Raw genomic sequence first — 24757 nt, 5'->3', positions numbered from 1 at the left:
TTTAGATGCAAAATGCAAAACACAATGTAGATTAACGAAATACACGAGCACAGAAACTCAGAGACTTAACTAGCAATTGCAGTTTGCCCATGAGTCAGAGCAGAGAGACTCGTGCCTTACAGGACGTGGATAAAAGGAAGCAAGCCCTGCCGAAGGGGACCTTCGACCTCCAACAGGAGCTGAAAACAGAACACACGTCACTAAATCAAAGCCCAGTACCAGATGATGACGTTAATCAGACAGTTGTTAGGCGGACAATAGGCAGACAGTCTCTGCAGCGAAACACATCAGATTCTAGTAAGAGAATACAGATTCTAGAAAATGATGTGTGTGTCTTTCCTGCACGGTGAGAAAGGTTGCTAGGGTTCTAGGGAAAAGGGAGTGATTAAATGTGGAAATATTTGCCAACGTCCCAGCCCTTGTGAGCATCCAGGCATGGATCTGACTGGGGAGTCTGTTATAGAGCAGGGCCCAGCAGACTCTGCTTATGTCCCAGACATAAACAGTGCTGGTGCAAACACTCAGGACAGTGCTTCTGTGCACTCAGCTCGTGAACTGCAGAGCTGAGAACCAATGTAGCACCCTTCAACCAGTGGCCAGATGTCTTATTATCCATTGCTCTGTGAGATGTCACCCCCCAAATTTAGAGAGTTAATGCAGCAAACAGGGATTGTTTCAGATCCGCTAAGGGTCTGGAGGCTGGCTGTAGCTTAGTGAGGTTCTTCACCACTTAACAGTCAAGCTGTCAGGGAAAAAAAAAAACTCTGGCCACCTTAAATCTTGACTGAGGGATGGTTCACACCTAAGATCACTCAGTGATCATTGGCAGACCTCAGAAAATTCACACCTAAGTCTATACACACTGGCCTTCCCAGAGGTCAGTTACACAAGGCACAAGGACTCATCCCCATGGACTATCAGCCACAAAAATAGCTTCCAGGATGGAAGCCACAGGCTTTCCACAACTAGGGGAGTGCCCAGAACACGCTACGTGAGCACCGGGCAGGTTTAACAAGCACACACCTGTGATACTGCTAAGAGGGATCTGAGCCTGTTTGCACCTGAGTGGGCAACACAAACACATCAGGCCAGGTGAGAAAAGTCAGGTAGAGAGCAAGTGACCAGACCGGGGGAACTCAGGACACAGAGGGTTAGGTGAGCAGCTCTGTGGAAGATCAGGGCATCTGCAAAGGCTGAACCTCCCACCTCTGTATCAAACCGAAATCATCAACCTTTGTTGAAGAAAAAAAAATCGCATCTCTAAATAATCAGTGGGTTTGACAACTAGATTCTAATCAACTGAAAATGGAAACATTCTAATCAAAGCTTATACAGTAGTAGCTTATGGGGACTCAAGAACCAGGGTGCAGCCAGGGTCTTCATAGCTGGGAATTAGAGCCTGAAGCACAGGCTCTGTGTACGTGTGCTGAAAATGTCAAGAAGCTAGAGACAGCAAAAGAAAACACCAGGAGAGTAGGGGGGGAAAGGCAACTAAAGAAAAAAGTGTGCTCGCCGAAATACAGAAACAAGGAAGCATGAACTGCTCCTCTCAAGACAGTGACCTTGAGAACGTGAGACTAGAAGGGACAAACATTGTACAGTGGTGGCAGAACTAAGCTACACAGGGCCCAGAGAGCAGATTCCAGGCGTAGAAAGGGGCACTGCTCCCCACTCTCAGAAATCACGGGTGGGGGGGGCACAAAGGGAGTGTGAACAATCATGTGCCAAAATAAATATGGAAATGTGAACATAGACACACACAGTTCTATCAAAACTCTAGACAGAAAGCTAAGCAGTCTCCGAATAGTCAATTAATTGACTTTGTAATTGAACCTCTTCCTACAAGGAAACTTCTAGATCCAAATGCTAAGTGTAAAGCAGTGAGAGTTATAAAAAAATATGACAAGCGGGGTTCACTGGGAGAGAGAAGTATGTAGACCCAAAGAAATGGGGGGGATGTTAATTAGGAGAAAATTATTTTCTACACATTTAACCAGCTGAGGGTCCTCCTCTGTTCATAAACAAAACGCAATCAAGTAAATATTTGGCTCAAAGACAACAATTCAGGCATGGCCATACTCAATGGAGTATAGCCTCGTCTACACATAGGAAGTGTAGGTGAAGGCTAAAGGCTGGGCCTTATGCCCACACATTTTTCAGAGTTTTAGGGAACCAGCAGGGCCTGCCAGAGTCTTAAGGATACCCTCTGGGTAGATGCAGGGAAAGGAGAATCTTGGCTTTCAGTGTACCCACTGGTGACTCTTCCGCAAGGGTCCAGTGGGTGCCAACTTAGTCGTCAGACGGACGGCCCTGGTTAAGATGACTGGGTCACAGCAGCAGACGGTCCTGAGTCTGGAAAAAGACAGGTGGGGAAGAGGGTGAGGGGTCAGGGTGAGAGAGGGGCCAGAGTGTGGTCTGTCCATGTGTGAAACTGTTGAAGAACTAATGTAATAGACTCCCAAAAAATCCTCCCAGGAGAGGGAGGACCAAGTCCCCTCTGTGTCAGAGAGCACCTGAGTCCCCAGGGAGACCGTTGTGTTCTTGACTGAACAGTAGTTACAAGTCTACATTTCAATCAACAAATAGAGAAGGGGGAGGAAGGCACCTTCCCTTCAGCCAAATAGCTCCTTCACTTCGGTTTTATTAAGATCATAGTTAAAAAAGTAAAGGCTACAACTTGGAAAATGGTCTTATGTGAATCCAGTGCAGGATGACTTGAGCCTCCCAATCTGACAGGTCGGAGCTGATGAACTCACAAGCACTGTGAGTTTCCGGTCTGTGATATTTTTCCTGGGACTATTAAAATGCCCAGTTCCAGGCCCTGTCAGATGGAACTTCGGGAAGCATCTGTCCATTGGCGCAAGGGCACAGCCTGCAATGAGCCAGAGAGTGCTAGGCAGACAGTCAGAAAAAATCCAGTCCTTAGCCTTACAGAGCTGAGCAGCTTCCGCACATGGAGTCTGGAACTTTCACAGAACCATGACACCTCTGGAAGAGAACAAGATTTTATTTTATTTTATTTTGCGCATGTATATGCATGTGTATGTGTGTCTCTCTTTCTCTCTCTGTATCTTGCTCTGTGTGTGTGTGTGTGTGTGTGTGTGTGTATACATGTATACATGTCACCTATATAAAAGTACCCGTGGAGCCCAGAAGAGGGCATCCGTTCCCCCGGAACACTACTCCCTCCAGTACAGGGTCATCCTGCCCAGCAACAAACCCCATATCCAATGCAATAATATCCAACCACAGGGTGGTACTTAACCTTCCACCTTCTAATTTTCTCCTCTTCAAAGGGCGTGATGCAAGGCTACTTTTACAGGGACTTTTACAGGGAACCTAGTAGGATGGGGCTAGCCCAGAGTTAGCGTTGGGTTAAAAGTATCTGTTCACAAGTTGTGGATGCTGAGACCTGAACTCACGTCCTCTGGCAAAGAGGAAGAGCAGCAAGTGTCCTTAACCACTGAGCCATCTCTCCAACTTCTGGGGTATGGGTTTATCATGCTCATGCCCAAGTACAGTCAGTGTCCATCCTAAATAAAGGTTGCAGGAGCAAGTAAAATATCTCACATAATTTAAAGTTCCGAATGAGTCAAAAATAGCGCTGTTCTCTAGGAAATGGTTTCTCCGAAGTGCCGGGATCTGCATGCTACCTCTGTTTCCCAGAAATAACCATGTCTGCTCATTTGCTGAAATACAGTTATGTGCGGCTAATCATAGCGATCGCTTACTTTAATTGCCACCCTTTTGCTGATGTGAACACAGGCTTGGATACTTTTTTGTGTATTTAATTATTCCCAGGACTGCGGTTATTTATCATGGCCTTCAAGAGCCGCCTTCCGTGCTAGAACGCTTCAGCTCCATCAAACAAAAATATTGTAAATATAAAGATGTTTATTTTTGTGGCAAAGAAGAGATATTAAAAAGTCCCAACTAGGACATTTTATGATCAGTGTGATTTTCTTTCTTGCTGCTCAATGAATATGCATTTTATTGCTGAGCATCAAGAAAAACGGCAATGAAGGCTGGAGTCGTTACATTTGAGCTTACATTTATCTCCCTTCCTTTTAGACCTATTGTATTCTCCCTTTGTGTGTACCGTCTGGGTTGTCTTTGTCCATAAAGGCTGGATGAGGGGAAGGACTGCTGTTCTCATGACAGACCCCGACTGTCTGCTCTGTCCCCCTTCTCTTGAGCTCCTGGGGGTACACAGACCTGGGGGTAGCAAAGTATGGTTTCCAGTCATACCTCAAGGCTGGGAGTCTCGACAGGGTCCCATAAATTATGTGTCCGTCTGCATCCTCCAACCTTGTTTGAAACCGGACAGATTCTTCAGAGCTCACAGTGCTGCCTGATTCCAGTCGGAAGATCCAGAGTGAAGGAAGCTTCCGGGTCACAAAGGAGCGAGTGTTGCCTTCCTCTCTGTTGAGAAGCAGAAGAGGCCTTGGCTTCCAGGCCCTGCCCACGCTTCATGGTCAGAGACATTCTGAATTCATGTTCAAGTCTCTCTAACTTGGACCTTGTTTGCTGAAATGTTCTTACTGGTGTGGGAACAGCGGGTTGAAAGCCAATGTGCTAGGATTATGCTTTGCCGCGCCCTCCAGTGATGGCTTCCTCGGGGCTTAGGAAGTCGTTTTGCCAGTATCTACCCCAACTACAGCCATGGTATGTAACCTTTCGCTTCCCAATTTTCTCAACTTTAAAAGGGAGTGATGCAAACGGTTTTATCATAATTCCGGCGGAGGACCTAGTAGGGCAGTGGTGGCCCAGTCTGTTCAGCCAACGGTACCCATTCACCAAATCTAAAGGTTTTCTAAGTTTGCCTGGAGACGCTATATGTCAGATCGACAAGGGCGTAGTGATGAATTGAATTTTCTGGGCCACTCAGGCTGCAGCACAAGAAATCCCCCAAAATCTTAACTGTAGGTTCTTTATTTTTATTGGTGGATGTTTTAAAGATAGTGAGACTTTTATTTAATGGACTTCAGTATTTTATGTCGTTCTTCATTTTTGTTTTATTTTGTGACATCTTAAGTATATAGTCATTCTAATGTTGATAATTAGAGCACTTAATTCCTTTTATCCCAGCATGGGTGGCGACGTTGGTCACCGTTTTAGATGACTTGACTGAAAAGGGTATTATTTCTATGGAGATCTCTGAACCTTGGGAGGACGGGAGGCTGCACACTCTGTGGTCTCTCATTCTCTCTGCCTTGTCCAGTTGTGGGTTCCTGTATTATCAGGTAGTTGCCGTCTGCTGCAGGAAGCGGTTTCTCTCTCTCACAAGAGATGGTGACGTGCTGACGTGGGTCATTGAGTTGTCGCAATGTTTGTTTAGCAGAATTCCCCATAAAGACCTGTGGCCTGTCTAGGCTAGTCCCTAAAGACTGTAAGGCCTTTGATGACTTCGAGGAGACAGTGTGGTCTGGACACAGCAGGACAGTTGCCCCTGTGAACTCACGGCAGCGGCAACAGCACACACAAGGCCTAGACAATCTCAAGCCCCACAAAATCCCAGCAGGCTGAGAGGAGGTGGACACAGAGTCCCATCTCTAGCAGAGGAGCTGTTGGGAAGTCTTATTTAGTGCTGCAGCTCCTTTTGCATGGACACAGAGAGAATGAACACAGGTGAAACCATTAAACTGAGAAGGGGCTTAGATCTAGGAGGAACTGGGGGTGAGGAGAATATGACAAAAACATGCGTCTTGTGTAAAATTCTCAAGTTATAATCGATCAAATATTATTTGTTGGTACACACACACACTTAAACTCCTTTGCATGGCATGGTTCCCGGCTGCTGCTTAGCACTCTGGCTCCCCTCTTGGGAGATCCTAACAGAATTGAAATTCTCCCTCTGCTGGCCGCAGCCACAGAGACCTTCTCTGGCCCACGTATCTCCTGGCAGGGCGTGGCTCCTTCTTGTTCTCACTCAGAGGAGACCCCCTCCTGTCAAGTCTCCCTACTTCCCTACCTTTGTCCTCACCAGCCCCCACACCCAGCCTCTACAATAACACCCACCTGGCCTGCACCCTCCACCCCTCTCTACTGAGCCCTGCCACAGATCCCAGGTGTATCGAGTCCTCAGCAGGTGGGAGCTGACTTTCCATGCAGGACTTTCTTATAATGTTGTTGTCTTTCATTATTTTCCCCATCTGTCTCATCCCCAACCATCCGACCTGATCCCTCGTGTTCCCACACCTCCATCCCCCTCCACTGCCCCCAGTTTACCCAGGAAATATCTTGATGTGTGTGTGTGTGGGGGGGGTGCATTTGGGGTTAATGAGAAACCTGGTACCAGGAATCCACAAGGATGACCACAGCTAAGACTCTTAGCCGTAGTGGAGAGGGTGCCTTCACTGGCCTTCTCCTGTAACCAGATTGGTGGCTGCCCTAATTGTCACCAGAGAGCCTTCATCCAGTAACTGAGAGAGGCAGATACAGAAATCTATAACCAAGCACTGGGCTGAACTCTGTGAGTCCTGCTGAAGAGAGGGAGGAGGGATTGTATGAGCTGGGGGATGTGGGGGTGTGATGTGTGTGTGTCAAGGTCATGGTGGGGGAACCCACAGAGACAGTTGACCTGAACTTAGGGGAGCTTACCAACTCTGGACTGACAGGTAGGGAGCCTGCATGGTACCAACCTAGGCCCTCTACATCATGGTGACAGTTGTGTAGCTTGATCTTTTTATGGGAATCCTAGCAGTGGAATCAGGGTATGTCCCTGGTGCTTGAGCTGGCTTTTGGGAACCCATTCCCCATGCTGGAATGCCTCGCCCAGCCTTGATGCATGGGGGGAACTTGGTCCTGCCTCAGCTTGATGAGCCAGGCTTTGTTCAGGTGCCCATGGGAGGCCTGCCCCTTTCTGAATAGAGACAGAGGAGGAGTGGATGGGCAGGGGGTAGATGTGAGTTAAGGGGAGGGAACGGAGGAGGGGAAACTATGGTAGGTATATAAAATAATTTAAAAATTAATGAAAAATATTGTCATCTCTTCTTAGAAGTCTAGTGTCCCCAGTTGCCTGCAAACATTGTCATAACCTCACAAAATGCTCCCAAAGCCCTCTAATATCTAGTTAGCTTTACCTTCCTGATGGAGGAAGGTCATTGAGCAATAAAAAAACTGCTTGGCTGGCCCTGATAGGTTAAAACATAGGTGGGAGGAGTAAACAGGAGGAAGTGAGGTAAGACTCCTCAGGCAGACTCTACTCTGCTCCTGGAGAGACCCGACAGCTCTGCTCTTTGGAGCAGAGACGCCAAGCTCTGCTCTCCCAGGCAACTCCGACCCAGGATGGACGTAGGCTAGAATCTTCCCGGTAAGCGCACCTTGGGGTGCTTACACATATTACTAGAAATGGGCTAGTCCAGGTGCGAGAGTTAGCCGAGAAGAGGCTAGATAGAAATGGGCTAAGTGGTGTTTAAATGAATACAGTTTGTGTGTTGTTATTTCGGGCATGAGCTAGCAGGCGGCCGGGGTGCCGGGGACGCAGCCCTGCCGCTCCTATTTCAATACCTTCCTGTGCATTCTCCAGTTCCCTGAGATGGGCATGCCATTCTATGGGCTGTTCCTTGTGCAACCTTGGGCTTCCTGGCCTATCTTGTCTGTGTCCTCAGCTGGGCCAGCGGTTCCCAGTTCACTTTACCTAGGACATTCTTCCCAGTTTGCCCCAGCAGGAAACTTTCTCGGGCCTCCCATCAGGATGAACCCCTTCTTTCCTCAGACCGCACCCAGGAATACCCACATTTTATGTTCTGTGCTTCCCATGTAGTAAAATAAAAACATGATCTGAGGTCTCTACTAACATTCGCTTGGTTGTGACTCACCAAATAGTGCTCACAGCTGAGCCGCGTTCATGCACAAACTCCACATTCTTTGCTGGGTGCATGCTTGTGTTCATTTGGGTAGACCACTCTGAGCCATTTTCCACAGAGGCAGAGGCACCTCTGTCCTCAGGGGCATGTAGGCAAATGTCCTCCATATGTCCCTTCACCATCTCCCAGGTAGGACTCTGCTTCTCCCTGCGTGGAGGCCCTTCTTATTCTCTCCCCAGCCCAGAGTTCATTTCTGCTGTTTTCTAACTAAGTGTTCCCCCATTAAGCTGTGGGATTCTCACCAGTGGACCCCTTTCTTCTCCAGTATATTTCTCTACAGCTCATAAAATGCTAACAAATATCTCTTAAATTTTATCCATTTATTCTGTGGCGAGCATGCTCAGCTGCTGCCTTTGTTGTGGACCTGTGGTCATGGTCTAAAATATTCTTTCCCTTTGGGTACCAAGAGTCGAGCTTCTAATTTATGAATTGTTGTTCTGAAAGATGGATCACACTCTATCTGCCTTTGTCCTCCTGTCTCTGAGATGCTGGGTGCTGTGGCTCAGATGTGAAACAGCCACAGAAAGGCTCCCGTGTTGGAACACTTGGTCCCAGCTGGTGGTATGGTTTGGGAAGGCTGTGTAACTCTTAGATGGTGAAGCCTCACTGAAGGGCGTGGATCACCCTAGAAGCAGGCCTTGAGGCTTTTTAACCCGCCCTCCCTTCCTGTTCATTCTCTGCTTCCTGGCTGTGGACTCATCTGACCAGTGAGCCTCTTCCTCCTGCTCCCATGCCTCCTCCACCATGATGGACTGTGCCTCCCTAGAACCTCGAGACAAAATAAATCCTTTCTCATATGCTTCTGTGGGGTCATTTTGATCTAGCAACAGGAGAAGTTACTAGGATATCAGATGAACTAAGCATCTATCCTGCCTTGATCTTGGCCCTTTGTACCCCTGTCCCTATCTCTCATCCTTCTTGTCCTTTGACCAGGAGTCTCTCTCCAGATGGCACCTTACCTCAGACCTGAAGGTTCCTGTGCACCTATCTAAGTTCTCAATTATGCCACACAGTTGTTTGATGGGACAACACACCACACCCTCTTCCTGTCCTGCTGGTGATGACCATTACTCATGATCAGAACCCAGTGTTCATCACAGTGGCAGGGCAGTAATCACCTGTCCTGATTTGTAACACTCTTCCTGGAGAAGTGTGAATAAGTGTCTGACTCAGCCTAGACAGGAAACTGGACTGATGACAGAGCAAAGTAATACCACCAAAATCCAAGTTAACAAACTATAACTTCATTGGGGTTACTTATAGGGGCAAGTATTACTCACAGACAGCTACACCTCTGAAAACCCACCCAGTCAAAACTAGAACTCTGGAGGTCTCTGCATGAACTACAGGCAGCTCAACAGATTAGAGGACCTCCTCTTGCTAGCAATCCTTACTGCTTATATAGCCTTGGAAATGGATGACCTTGTAAAATTGGTTGGTTTCAGGGACTTCCTAGGACTAGTGAGTTGTTGTCTTCCTGAGTTTTAACTAATGCTCTTTAGAACATTCTGAGCCCTAAGGAGCTTCCCTCCAGGGTGGCTGTTTCATACTAGAGAAATTGCTATGGAAAGCATTGACAGAACCTTGCTACATGAAAGCATGGATACATTCACCACAAGGGCAGACTGGCCTGCTTCATGCCGATTGGACTCAGACTCCCCCCAAGGAACTGACACACGCCTTTAATTGGGAAAATGCACAGTGATTTCCTAATGATTTTTAATTTAGGAATCATGTATATGTTTAATCAATTAAACTGTGCTAGTTAATTATGTTTCCAGAGGAGATGAGTAATTGCTTCAGTATTTAAAGTTCTCTTGGTTGAATTCATTCCACTGGGCAGTTATTTCTCTCTTTATCTGTTCATGTTTATTAATCAAGTCACTTGGGGCAGTACATGCCATCTCCATCACGGTGGTTCTCAATCATTGTAGGGGAACAGATCTGTCCCCACGGTGCATTTAATAATGTCTACAATCATTTTGATTGTCATGAGCCAGGGCGCATTCAGTGAGGAAGGCCAGGATGCGACTGTTTATGGTGCACAGGGCAGGCTTAGAACAGAGAATGTACAGGCCAAGGGTCAGAGCCAGCCTGTGTGTGCAGGATAAGGAAGACGGTCATCTGCTGTCCCCTGGGAGGTCTGTGACCCTTGGAGGAGGGGCGTGTGCCTTTCCTGAGGGTCACTTTTACTTAGTGGTTGGCTAAGAACCAGTAGGTTGTGATTGGCCAGTTTTTCTCCCCTCACGGCCCCACCTGTGCAAGCAAAAGGAACACAGTGATGGTTTCCATGACACCCAGGTGTGCTTGGGTCTCATGTTTCTTCAGTTCTCGCTTTCCCTTCATGCTGCCCCACAAATGAAATCCGAACTTTCAGCATCATCCAGGTGGGAAACAGCACTGGTCTTGTGCTTCTTTCTTCTTAGAGGGCTTTTGAATGGTTTCCAGGCTCTAGGAAAGCCCCCTCCCTCCCTCCCTCCCTCCCTCCCTCCCTCCCTCCCTCCCTCCCTCCCTCCCAAGGCACACCTGCCTTGCTCTGAGTGGTTTGCTGTCATTGTCTCTCTGGCAGTACATCTCCTTGTTTACCAAAACTGCAAGAGCTTGAGGTATTCCCATCTCGCTGTAAATCTGAATATTCAATAAATAACTGCTATTGCCTAGCACTTTAATGCATGGAATATGACAGTGTCTGTTTATTAACTAGGTACGAAGTATTTTTTTTTCTTTCGGCAAGGTGATACAACCTCACCGCATCTCTGTGCTGACCCCCACAGGTTTACCTGAGGACGATGGATGCTCAAGGCTGTGTCTGAGTAGCATGGGGACCTCATCTTTTCAGAGACATCGAGAGAGCCACACCACCCAGGTAAGGGCACTGTGTACTCCTCCGTGCAGGAATGAGTGGAATTAAACCAAGGCAGACAGCTGCTGAGTCATGATCACCTGTCTCCTTCCTGGACTGAGAACTAAGGTTGTTTTCATATCCATCCATGGTTCTTTGTCTGAACAATTTCTCTCTCTCTTCCATCTCAGCTGCCTACAATTTTATACTTGTTTTGGAAAAAACAAAAACACAATGTCCCAAACAGCTAAAGCTAGCATATTTTAGTAGAGTATTATAGATATCGCTTTTGCTGCAATGCTTTCAAATCAGTAAATGGTGGCGGTGATGATATGAAACCTTCTGACAGGGGTGGTGTTTTCTGCATTTGGCCTGAGTTAAAGTAGAAGGTTACAGTGGCTGAAACTTAGAAATAACATGTGGATGCCCTGAGGCCCAGTGGTACGTTGTTCCTTCTCAGAACCTCCAAGTTCTGCATAATCAGCTGCCAAGAAGGCTCAGTCAATAATGGGTTTGCTTGTGCAAGCAGAAGGACTCAAAGTAGACACCCAGGGGAAACGCTGGATGCTATAGTACATGCTCGAACTTCACCGCGGGGACGGTAGAGAGAGGTAGATTCCTGGGGCTTGCTGGCCAGCCAGTCCTGCCTTCTCGTTGAGTTCTAGACCCTGTCTCCTGAGGGACAGCACTGAGGATTGACCTCTAGCCTCTACATGCATGCTCAAACATGCATTTGCACCTGCACGCACATGCCTACAGACAGCTTTATGCACACACTCACATAAGCAGATGCACTCATACACATATGCACACACACACACACACACACACACAAATAAGCATGCAAGACACTGCTTATTGTAAAAAGATGTTTAAATTAAAACTCCTGTGTGCATGTCATGATTACATGCTCATGCTCACCATGTGACCTTGGAAACTGCACCAAAGTAAAGATAATTCAGGGAAAAGTAAAGCACCAGTGGTTTCAGGGTGCAAAGGAACCCAGGATGGAGTAATCCTGCCCCAGGGAGGACAGCTTTCGGAAACATATTTGATGCCATGTAGGCGCAGCCTGATTATGAGCTGAAATTTTTCTAAGTAACACTGATGAGGTGGTGTGAAAAAAAATCAATAATTTTAATCTTAGAAATAAATCTCTACAGTAGGCAATCTGCAGAAATCACTTCTACTGATCTATAGGCGCTGGAATGAAAGGAAAATGCTGATTGGTAGGATAATAAATCGCCCTAGCCTTGCCTGTGTTCCTGGGAGAGGCACCCACCCTGCAAGCACTCCAGATGCCCAGTATTCCCTGCCGTGCGTGCACTGTGTGACACTGGGGCCGCCTGTGTCAGAGCCGATGCCTCTGTGTGGCATACATACAGCGAGAAGCTGCCCGCTCTGCCCACTCAGCTACCGTACCGTGCTCCAGGAGCAAGGAGCTGGTTGAAATCAGGTTCAGGGCGTGAGGCCTCTGAATCTTTCTGTTCATTCATGGGTTTAGCTAAGAGTTGGAAGACATGGGGAAAGGTTTGGGGAACTGTCTCCATCTCCCATTTTCAAAGAGGCTTTCTCAGATGTGAAGCCCTTCCTGGGAGAAGTGCCCGGTCACCTTACCCTGTCTCCCCAGACATGGGAATCCACATTCTTCCTCTGTTGTACTGACTGTAGGCGCTCGAAGGTAGCAGCAGATTCCTCAGTGCCAAAAACTGCGTGTGACAGGACACCGTGGTTTAACTGCCACACATCCCCGGGATTTATCTCTTCCTTGACATTTATAGAGGAAGTCTGAACACAGCGAGACACGCCGCCTCTTAGATTTTCTGCCAGAACAATTCCACAGAAATTGCATGAAACACAGTGCTGAACTTACTGGTCCTACAGCCATGGGATGGAGGCAAACCCTCAATGGAATTCCTGTCTGAGGTTGTCTGTGCTTCTGTAATTGGTGTCACTAATTACATTAGTATAGAAATAATAAAGACAAAATGCATTCTAAAGAAGGCAGAGTTGATTGCTTGCCAAGGTCAGAGGCCAAGTTGAGACCACATACCCTGCTTCTAAAAGGCGTTTAGGGTGAGCTGCTAAAGGGAGGTGGGGAACTGTCTCACCTCTGCATGCTCTTGAATCTTTGGTCTGAAGACCACAGTGGGCAGTCGTGGTCTTGCCTGCTCAGTGCTGGTCTCGCTGTAACGCCCCTCCCATACGCTCACTCTTCCTTTCCCTGCTTCTACAACCAGGAAAGCACATGTGAGGGGCTCTGAGCAGCTCTCTACTGTAGACAGAAGGGAGGAGACCTAAAGCACAAGGGATGAGAGGCATAGATGCAGCCCTTTGGGGGGACTTCTGGGGCGCAGCAGAGGAATGTCGGTCGGAAGTCCACTGCCCACCTGTCCAGCCTTTTCTCCGGACTTCTGGGCCTTCTGATTTCCCAAATAGCCCCGCCCACTGACAAGGCCCAGGGTTCATTTCTTATGTCTGCAGATGTGCCTTAATGGCACACTAAGTCCATTGTTACTAGCCATGGAATTTGTTTATTTTCACATGAGTCTCCTTTACAGTAGGTGAACAAAGTCACTAAGTTTATCCTGTTTGGTGCTCAGCGTGGAATTCTGTAGGTTGATGGGGAGCATGCTCTATAACTGATCTGTACTTCAGGCCTTTCCAGTGCATGGGTGTGTGTGTGTGTGTGTGTGTGTGTGTGTGTGTGTGTGTGTGTGTGTGAGAGAGAGAGAGAGAGAGAGAGAGAGAGAGCGCATGCACATGAATGTAGGGATCAGACAACATCTGTCATTCTTCAGGTGATATCCACCTTGATGCTAGGCCAGCCAGTGAGTCCCAGATATCTTGTCTGTCTGTTTGTCCCAGAGTTCTGATGACAAGCGCCACCGTGCTCGGCATTTTCTTATGGGTCTAGGGGATTTAAATTCAGGTCCTTCTGCTTGCAAGGAAAGTATTTTATTCACTGAACTATCTCCCCCGACCCTTACCTGTTCTTTATATAAACTTGCAACAGTATCAGAGCCTCCGTGAATAGTGCCTGTTCCTTTCCTCAAGATAAATAATACAGTATCTCTCACTGTAGCTTTTTATGAACTCGCAAAATGCAGTGCCTTTACATATGAACAAGGAAAGCTAATTTTCAATTAAAGTAGTCGAAGATCTCAGGCACTGGGTCTTCAGTTGTCCACAGTCCTGTAGAACTCCTGCACACTGGTGTGTCACTGAGTTGCTATGTCAGTGTGTCCTGTAATGAGCCACAGTAGAATAGTTGCATGGCCCTAGGCATGAATAACACCAGTAATGAATTAGAGCAGAATTGCACATGCTGGGTTTTGGAGGGTCTTACAGATGCACAGACAGATAGATTTCTTTTTTTCTTCTTTATTGGGGTTAGAGAGGCATTGCAGGATTATTTGGGAATTAGGCAGCATTTACAGGAATAATATGGCATTTATCTACTATAGTTTATGAGCTTTGAATTCTCTTCTTCAAGGTTTGTGTTACTTGGCAGGATTTGGTCTCTTAGAGGTTAAAGCTGGGGAGAAAGGCTCAGCAGTGAGCTGAGTGTATTGCTGGCACGTCCAGCCCAGAATGACTCCCCCTCCCTCTCTCTCCCTCTCCTTCCCTCCCCCAAGGATCCTCCTTCCCACTGTCAATGTGCTCACTGCCAAACCAGAGGGCTGAGCCTGTCCCAAGAGGACAGCCTGGAGGTGTGCAGACAGGATGGCAGCAGAGGGAGCAGATTTCACCAAGTATCTGCTGTGCACCTTGGGCATGAGCCCCGCCTCCTACACATTGCTGCAGTGCCCACTCCGGACACTGTAAGGGAGATGTTTCTTTCTTCTTCCCACCGTGTCTTATTTACATTCACATGCTCGCTTTGCACCAACGCCTTTGCGGTTCCCCTCAGGCTCCCCTCCACAGTTAGACTGCCACCTTACTATCTTTTATTTTCACAGTGGACACATCTGGCCCAAACTTTACAAAACATTCCTTAGCATTTCAAGGAACGCGCAGTTACAGGAGCATCGGCCATATCCAGATACCCATCATTAGAGATCATTGATGGTTTTTGACAAATGCATTGCAGGCCAGCTTCTGCAGCCTTCATAAATACCTTGTCCACCCCGACACGGCCGCTGGTGGAATACCAGACTGGGATCAATAGAAAATCGACCCAAACCAAGGAGCAAATTGTTACGTGGTTTGTTTTACTGAACCATCAAAGAAACCTTTTTGTAATGTCATGCATCAACAAAATGAAGAATAGCAGGCCCTAAATAAACTCAATGTTTGCTTTCTATATTCATTATATTTGTGGTAAGGGCTGCTGCAAATTGTGCTAGAGCAGAACTGAAATGGACTGTCGGGTGAAATAAAGATATGTAGACATGCTTGGATTAAACATCAGAGTGCCTCTAAAGCCCGAGATACAGAAACTAGGCAGTTCTTACAAAAGGAGCTGCCTACCTGTCTGTCCTCATCATCTGTTCTCTGTCTGTCGTCTATGTATCTGTCTGTATATTTATCACCTATCTGTCCATCTGTCTGTCTGTGTCTGTCTGATTATCCATTTTTCTGAGCTATAAGCAGAAGGATACACAGACCAGGAAATGCCTTCCCACACCCCAGCTTTCAGGGAATCAGTATTCCACCCCCGTGACTTACGTGTTGTGTGAGAAATGAAGACAGTAAATTACTTTGATGGTTTGAGTGAAATGGCAGGACTTTCCTCAGGGGCAGGCCATGCCCTGCTTAGATAAGTATAAATTTGAAGAAAAAAAAAAAGTAGATGCCGTCTTTTGTATTTTTGTGTTGTTCTCTGTGTGTGACCTGAATATGATAAAATTCATAGTACTTAATATTAAGATAGTAATCATTTATTACCAATTAGTTGAGTTAAATTGTAAATTTTTTTTAAGAATAGAGATGAGAAATCAGAGGAGTGACCACATGTGCAAAGGAAAACAGACTTTGTGGTATCTGCACACTTACCATTCTTGGTGGAGAATAAGCGGCTAGCCACACATATGTATAGGGAGTCATGATGGCGCCAAGAACACATTTGCATTGGTATATAAATCTAGCAAACATAATTGCAATATTAGTTCCAAACATTTATTAAAATATTTAACTAAAAGTGGAGGAAATACCTAAATAAGAATTTCAGATCTGTTCGCATGCAGGTATAGATTCCTTTTAGATTATTTAAAGAAGATAACATGTGATATGAGCGGCGTGATGTCTCGTGTTTTAAAGGGGCTCACAAAGAGGATCACACTCCTATCATGAACAATCTCTCTCTGGAGTCAGTGTTCTAAACACCAGCTAGACTTTAACATAAGAGATGGAATCTACCATGTGGGAGAAGTGATGAATCTAAAGGACCCAGTACCTAGCTGGAATGTGAAAGAAACTGGTGTGTGGTGTGTGTGTGTGTGTGTGTGTGTGTGTGTGTTGGGGTATGGGTAGGTATCTGTGCATGTAGGTGCATCCATCCAGGTGTGTACACACACACACACACACACACACACACACGCATATGAATGAGTGGGGGCAGAGGTCACTTTGGTGTCTTCCCATATGGCTCTCCACTTTTTTTTTTAAGTAAAGGTCTCCTTCTAAACCTAGAACTATTTCAGCTAGCATGAACGGCCAACATCCCCCCAGAATCCTCTTGTCAACCTGCCAGTTGTGAGGTTCCACACACACACAGCCATGCGTGCCTGGTTCTTATGAGAGTGGAGAACCTGAACTCAGACCCTCGCATGTTTCCCACTGGCCATTGCCTTAGGCCCTTATGATTTTTGATTTTTTTTTTAAATTATTACGAGCCGGGTGGTGGTGGCACACGCCTTTAATCCCAGCACTTGGGAGGCAGAAGCAGGCGGATCTCTGTGAGTTCGAGGCCAGCCTGGTCTACAAGAGCTAGTTCCGGGACAGGCACCAAAGCTACAGAGAAACCCTGTCTCGAAAAACCAAAAAAAAAAAAAAAATTATTACAGAATATTATAAACTTATTTTGTTTAAAGGATGTGCTTAGTTAAAAACATCACTTTGGTAAGTCTTAGCATTTTGCTGTATTAGATTTAGAGCCCTGTTTTTGAAGGGATCGATAGTGGAGTTCTTGATCCCATGCCTCCTGCCAGACCAGAAGTGACTCATCACTCTGAAGTCAGCAAAGTCCTCATCGTCAGCTACACTTTGCCGACGAAATCCATAAATCATAGAGTCCCCATAAAATAGCAGCTGGCACCGGGCGTGCTTTCAGTCTAAATAAATGCACTGCCTCTACAGACTGTTTGGCGACTGTTTTTCTGCTGTGATTGATTGGTTGATTGACGTTGCTGCAGTGTTCTGTCTCCTTTTGATAGGTTCCTGTCTTTCTGATAGTTCAGCCTGAGCTCCGGCTGTGGATTCAGTGAGAAAGCATTAGGACTGAAGTGTCGGGCCGTGGGACTAGTGATGACCCTTGCACTTATCAAGCCAACATGGCTTTTAGCTTCCCTGACTGCCTCAGAGGAAACAAACTAAAGGGTACAGGAAGGGTCTACGGACACAGCTCCGCCCCTGCCTTAAGGTCAGTTGCACTACCTGGTCACCTGGGACCCCAAGGTGAGAGGTCCCTCTGTCCTCTCCTCTGTCCTCCAGATGTACACAGCTGCTGCCGTTGTCTGGTGTCCGCTGTGCCCTGGCCCTCAGTTCACCAAAGATGCAGAGATACGGTGACGCTCAGTGGCCAGAAACTACCATGTTTTACTGTGAGTCAATCTGGTCCACTTTGACTCTTCCTCATATCCAGTTTTTATGTAAAGAATGCCTTGAAGTTCCTGAGATCATGTCCATAATTTGACAACTTGGCAACCTCCTGGTTTCTTACCTGCGTATCTTGTAAGTGGTTTTTGTGGTTGCCTTGCTGATTGGAATAGACATGTACCAAATTTAGTCTACTGGGGCCAATTATACCAGCCCTTCTTCACTCCACAACTGACCTTTACTTCATAGTTGGCCCCGTCCATCTACCTGCATAGAAACTCCCTGGTCGGCATTGTCAATTTGCTTTCAAAAGCCGTTGTCTCGGTTTGCTTTCTGTTGTGGTAAATGCACCATCGCCAAAAACAGCTTGGGGAGGAAAAGGTGTATTTGGCTCATTCATCCCCATCCCTGTGGAAATCAGAACAGGAAATCAAGACAAAAACTGAAACAGCAGACATGGAGGAATATTGCTTATGGCTGGCTCCCCATGGCTTGCTCAACCTGTTTCCTTACTCAAGGCAGGACCACAGCCCAGGTGTGGCCTCCCTCTGGCTCCATCACTGATCAAGAGAATGATCCACAGACTTGTCTGCAGGCCAGTCTGAGGGATGCAGGTTCTTCGTTGAGGTTCCCTCTTCCAGGATGGTCATGGATCCCACTGAGCTGACAAAAACTAACCAGTACAGTCAAACCAAAGAAAAGAAAGACCATGTGCTGGAGAGGGTTAGCTAGCCATCTTGGCGGTTGTGATGCTGGCCACTCCCAATACCGCCCTTCCTTATGGATGCTCTGACATCATTTCCTGTTGACTCGGAGCCCATCCTGCAATCTTCTATTCAGTCCAGGCTTCTCTTTGTTTAAGTCCTCTGCATTTTTCTTCCCCTCTGTAATTTACAAGTTGCTTACTTCCCTGACTGGGCTAATGGATGTTTTGTATTTCCTTCTCGATGAATTGCTATTCTGGAAAGGGTACCCCTGGTGAGTTTTCCATGTCCTGATCCTCTTTAGGCCTGGAAGTTTGTTGATAGACTCAGGTGGTTAGCCCTCACCTTCTGGGTCTCTGTTTTTGTTGCTCTGTTTAAGAAAAATACGGGTAGGAACCCAACTGCTTGGGCTTTGAGTTTAGAGCCGTGTCGGTGGTGATAATTTTCATTTCTCTGATCAGAAAACATTTGTCATGCTGGCTTCTGGGGCCGTGCTAAGAACATTGCCAGAAATGTCCTCTGTGCTTGCTGTGACCTTCCAGCATCTTCTTTAGCGTCGTTGTCCCTTACACGGTCCCTTTAAGGGCCCTTCCCAGCAAACTGGGCGTTGCCCTCTGCAGTGCTGTCCTTGGTACTCCGTCAGGCAGAGCTCTTTATGGTTTGTTCCTTTGTAAGTGTGCACGTGTGTGTCTGTGGGTGTCTCTGTGTATGTCTAGGTGCAGGTGTGTATGGGGGAGGGTACCTCTTAAGAGGTGTGTGTGTGTGTGTGTGTGTGTGTGTGTGTGTGCGCGTGCACGTCCCTATGCATACATGCACGCGTACAGCCTGGTACCGTTGAGGACCAAACGCGTTTTAATTACTTTTGTATTGAAAGCGCACGTGTCAGCACTCAATAAATTGTCAGCTCGATTTAATTGTCAACCCAGTGGCAGTCCTAGAAGAATTATGGCAAATAAATTGATGTAATATTCCGGAGCTTTATTAAATATTTTTTATTTAGGCCCGTGTTAAAAATACACCAGTGAACTTAGGAAATAGGACACTTGCACTCTGTTACCTGCTCTGGGAGAGGAGGAGTCGGAAAGTCACACGGTGTGAAGGGTTCCAGAAGGTCCCTTATGTGGTGGTTTTACTACTGATCACAATCACAGAATTATCTAATGCATTTAACCATATTATATTAAGCAGCTTAATGCACATGATTATGTGTGTGTGTATATATATATTATTGTGGGTTGCATAAAATTGTATATTCAGGGATTTGTTTGTTCATTCACCTACTAGCCAGCAAGTGTCCACAGAGGCTTCTCTGTGCTGGACACAGGCCTGGTCTGCAGAATGAATGCCCTTCCTCCCTGCCAGCCCAGTTCCAGCAGAGAGAACAAGCGTTTGGTTAAAATGGATAATCCGCCAAAAGCAGCATAAACGGGGGGCGGGGGGGAAGCAGGAGGCCGTGACCATCGTGGACTGAGGGGAGGCTGCGAGTCAGGGACCCAGGAAGTTCCATCAAGCACAGACCAGCCAGGAGGCCAGTGATGTCTGCTGCTGGTGGAAGGGGCAATCCAGAGGAGGAGAGCCAGAGCTGCAGGTGCCTGGCAGCTGGGGAGAAGTGATTGCCTGCAGCTTTACTACATAAAGCTGGGGTTCCCACAGTTAGAATGTAGGCCTAGAGAGAGGAAGAAGACTGACTCTGTTGTGTGTTGGCTGTCCTCAGAGCTGATCAGTCAGGTGAAGAGGCCAGCTAATGCACGGGTGGGGGTAGTACCTTCGGTGCCTGTCCTCTGTCTTCTGAGGACAGTGGGTGGGGCCCTGTGGATCCTGGCTGCTCTCACTAGCTTGGGCCTTACCTCCCTAGCTCCTCATTCATAGTCCTGCTCTGCCTCCAAAGCTGAACCTGACGTGGTATTCCACTGTGAATAGACTCTCACATCTCTGCGGTGCCATTGCTGGGAGATAGGTGTGGGCCACACTTGCGCGCGGTTGTTTACAAGTAACCCTCCCCCAAATGATCTTCCCATCCTTCCGATCTAGCTCAGGTCCAACAACCTGGGTTTCATGTTGCCTAAGAACACATTCTCATCCATGTTCCTTCCTACAGTAGTTACATAAACATATGAACAAATTACGGGGGATTTTTGTTTGTTTGTTTGCCTTGTTTTGTTTCTCGAGACAGCTTTAGCTGTCTTGGAACTAGCTTGGAAGACCAAGGCTGGTCTCGAACTCAGAGACCCATCTGCCTCTGCTTCTTGAGTGCTAGGGCTGCCAAAGGCATGCACCATCACCACCTGGCTTATTGGGGATTTTTTTTAAGATGTATTTCATTCTGTTTTTTTTTTTTTTTTGTGTGTGTGTGTGTGTGTGTGTGTGTGTGTGTGTGTGTGTGTGCATTGGTGCCTTCAGAGCACAGGGCCTCCGGTCTTCTGGAGATGAAGTAGATGGTTGTGAACTCCCTGAGCCAGCTGCTGGAAGCCAGATTGGGTTCTATATAAGAGCTGTATGCACTCTGAACCACTAAGGTGTCTCTCTAGCCCGGATAAGTCACTGGTGAATGATAAGCTACCTTGAGATCTCTCTCTGCGCATCCTCCTTGACTTGTCAAATGCACACGTGTTTTCGCTGTTGTTCTTCATGAGGCCCCTGGAGGGAGATGGGTCATGTTTGGTGCTTCTAAGTCTTAGAGAATAAACCACGGTTCCTTCTGTTCTCTCATGGACTTAAATAAATTGTTAACTGATCGATGGAGGGGGAAACCTCTTAGGAGATAATGTGACTAGAGCCTGGGAAGGGTGACTAAACCCTGCATGTCAAAACTCACATTCACGCTTTGCACTTACAACTGAGTGGCTTTCGCAGCCAAAGATGAATTTCTGTGTCTATGAAAGGTGCTAATATTTAACCGGCGTTTTTCTCAGATGCTGGAGAGTGGTTACTAGAATAACAATGTGGACCTAACACACCCAGGACTCAGGGATTTCATCAGGCAGGAGGTGTTGTTCTGTGGGCCGACAGGCACCATTGCAGGGAGTGGAAACAATCTTAGAGACGTTTTGCATATACGTCCCTGAACTGAAATAGACAGCCTGTTAGAAAAGAGGACAAGACGAGAATCCGTGCATCCGAAATTCCTAGTGCCTCCTGGCAGGTTCCAGTCGGGAGGCTTCATGTTGTAGGCAGGGGAAGGAGGGCAGAGCTGCAGAAGACTGTAGACACGCCCGATGCAGCCAGGCTTTGAGGGAGATGTGGATTACCGTCCTCAGGAGGTGCCCTTGGGCTTGTAGCAACTCCCTTATCGGTCCAATAAGGTGTGTGAAAGAGGGTTTTAACATGCGTTCACTTTTTTGTGTTTCCAGTCTAATAGATTTAAACTTCTCCATTAGTTCCCTGGGTCTAAATCACTTCACAGCAACAGGCCATTACTATAAATATTTGCTGCGTCTTTGCCATCAGTTGTACTTGTTTTGTTACTTTCTCTTCTTTTGGGTGTGTGAATGTGTCTGCATGTTCCCATGTGTAGGTGAACATGTATTGTGGATATGTGTACATGAGTATGCCTGTATGTGGTGGATCCCGAAAGTTGACAGTAACAGTGTTGTCCTCAGTTGCTCTCTGTTGGGGGATATTTGTACACTGTGTGAAAATGTACTGCTGTGATTGGCTTAATAAAGAACTGGATGACCAATAGCACAGCAAGGCAGGAGGTATAGGCAGGACTTCCAGGCAGAGAGAGGATGTAGGAAGAGATAACTGAGGTGCAGAGGAGATATCAATGAGACACAGAGGGAGTCAGGCATACAGAATGGAAGAACGGTAAAAAAAAAAAAAAATATGGTAAAATGTAGATCCATAGAAATGGGTTAAAGTTATTAGAGCTAGTTAGGAATATGCCTAAGCTATAGGCCGAGACTTCAATTAACTAATAAACCTCATGTCACTATTTTTGGGTTGGTAGTCCAAAGATAGTCTGACAAGAAAGCTTGCTTGTAAAAAGCCAAATGGTCCTGTAGCACCTGTGCCGCTACAAGACAGTACGTGAGCTAGGAACTAAGCTGGGAACTTAAATAACACAGAGACAGAGGCACACAGACACGGGTCATCCTTGATTCAAGAATGCCAAACTTTATTGTGCTCAGGAGCAGCTTATATAGGGATCTTTAGCCACACCCAGCTCTCGGGATCTTTCAGCTGCAGACTCACCAGGCTCAGAGCAGCTGCAGGCAAGGTCTTGTGCTCAGTTGACTCCAGCAGGCAAAGGGTCTAAAGCAAGGAAAGAAAGTCAAGGGGTCAGGGATCTGCAGCTCCCAACACTTGCCACAGTTCTCCATCTTACATACTGAGTCAGTCTCAGTTGAACTCAGAGCTCAGCAGGTGCCTTAGGGATTCCTTGTCTCTGCCTCCCAATAGCTGAGTATACAGGGCACCACCCACACCTTTCTAGCTTTTGAGGAGGTTCTTGGCACACCTGTGGGACAAGCAGGTTTGCCACTGAACTCTAGCCGCAACCCTGGATTTCCTCGCTTTCAAATGACATAAAGAAACTTACATCCTTTTTTGACTTATAACTTGATAGCAGAAAATCAACCACAAATCCAAATTAATGTCTGCTGAAATCACAGGTGTTTTTTTAATAATGCTAATTATAAAATTATTAATTAATGCTCATTATCAGTAAGAATAGTTCTTGATTGTTCAGTATCATTCAGTGGTAGAAGGATGCACCTAGGGGCTAGAAACAGCCATGTTGTCAATAAAACCTTAAGGTGCCTTACAGGCAATATCTTCTCCTGTGTTGAAACCTGAGGCCAGAAAGGAACTAAATCCCATGATAAATGTCACTGGATTGATGCCTAGTCAACTTTTCCTGAATTAGGAGAGACCAACTTTGTTTAGACCAAATCACTAACACCATTCCTACTTTAAGATACATTTGTTGTTTCATTTGTCTGGTTTTTGTTTTAAATTTTAAGAAATAGAGACATACATACTTCAATAACCACAGATTTTTTAATGCGCATGGTAGCTCACACTTATAACCACAGCTACTTGGGAGGCAGGGAACAGAAGATTGTGTGTTTGTGACCAGCCTGAGGTCTATATAGCCTTCCCAAGTCAGCTAGAAGGCAAGAGAGTGAGGCTTCATCACAAAATCAGCAAGCAATAACAAAGCATGACCTTTGTTTTTGGTCTCAGGTTGTGGGATATTTTACTCATTTTGCTTTTTGTGGGGCTCATCACCCTACACCCAAATAAATCACACACAGAGGTTCCTTAATTATGAACATCCAACCTTAGCTTGGCTTGTTTCTTGCCAGCTTTTCTTAACTTAAATTATCACAACTATCTTTTGCTTCTAGACTTTCTTTATTTTGGTATACCTTTCTTTCCTTCTTACTCCATGACTGACTGGGTGGCTGGCCCCTGATGTCCTCTTCTCATTGTTCTCTTCCTCTAAGATTTTTCCTTCTATTTATCCTCTCTGCCTACCAGCCCCATCTGTTTTTGCTCCTGCCTCGCTATTGGCTGTTCGTCTCTTTATTAGACCATCAGGTGTTTTAGACCTGATGGTCTAATAAACAAATGCAACATAAACAAAAATCACAAACCTGAAAATATTCCCCAGCATTTCCCCTTTTTTCTTTCTAAACAAAAGAGAATAGTTTTAACTTTAACATAGTATGACTGCATACAATAAGAACAATTATCAAGTAAAGATTACATTCACAAGGTACTGAATTCCAGTTCATTTGTGTCTGGTAAATTTAAAGAAAATACTCCATAATCTACCTATCTTAGAAATTCCAAAATTGTATACCTAACGTACTTGCTATCGTATCTAAGAAAAACTGCAACTATAACTGTCTAGTCAACTCCATCAAAGGCACCAGAAGGATATAATATTATTTAAATAAACAAAAGTGCATTGCAAATGACTTCCAAAATATCTATCAATGACAGAGACATCTGACTGCCTGGACAGTCATCTAAAGTTCCTTTGCAACATTGGGGCATCCATCTTCAGCCTACCGGCCCATAATATCTGGCAGACTTTTCCATGAAGTAGGAAACGTAAAAGACTATCCTTCCTATATTGGCAGCTTGTCAGTCACTTTCCTCTGTGTCCTGAAGACTGTCTGGCAGTTTCTTCTGTGAGGCAGAAACCCTGAAGGACCATCCCACCTTTTTCAGTCCAGCAATGTTCACTGGTCTCTTTCCTGTGGGTCCTGCATGTCCAGTTTATACAATATACTGTCAAGCAGTCCAAGCAAGTGCAGCTTCTTGCCCAAATGGCCAGTCTTGTCACAATGACAGCAAACTCCATAAGAAGTATCTTCAATGCCCATCATCTCTGAAATAAATTGGTACTGCCAGGAGCAGATGTGCCTCATTGTTATGAAAAACTTTTTTTAATTTATTTATTTATTTATTAAAGATTTCTGTCTCTTCCCCACCGCCGCCTCCCCTTTCCCTCCCCCTCCCCCAACCAAGTCCCCCTCTCTCGTCGCCCCAAAGAGCAATCAGGGTTCTCTGCCCTGTGGGAAGTCCAAGGACCACCCACCTCCATCCAGGTCTAGTAAGGTGAGCATCCA

General features: G+C 46.2%; 1 protein-coding gene across 1 annotated transcript in view; it reads left to right on the top strand.

Moving 5' to 3' along the window:
- Nucleotides 1–24757, top strand: part of Myo16 (myosin XVI) — a 297006-nt gene that overhangs the window by 255523 nt on the left and 16726 nt on the right. The window contains exon 33 of the mRNA XM_050136512.1: nucleotides 10643–10734. Within this exon, the coding sequence (XP_049992469.1) occupies nucleotides 10643–10734 (92 nt within the window). The remainder of the gene's footprint in view (nucleotides 1–10642; nucleotides 10735–24757) is intronic.

This window comes from Alexandromys fortis, unplaced genomic scaffold, assembly GCF_014885135.2.
Source record: "Alexandromys fortis isolate MF-2015 unplaced genomic scaffold, M_Fortis_MF-2015_v1.1 scaffold_3, whole genome shotgun sequence".
NCBI classification, from domain to species: Eukaryota; Metazoa; Chordata; class Mammalia; order Rodentia; family Cricetidae; genus Alexandromys; species Alexandromys fortis.
The sequence above is the reverse complement of the archived record's forward strand: the minus strand, read 5'-3'. Positions and strand labels throughout refer to the sequence as shown.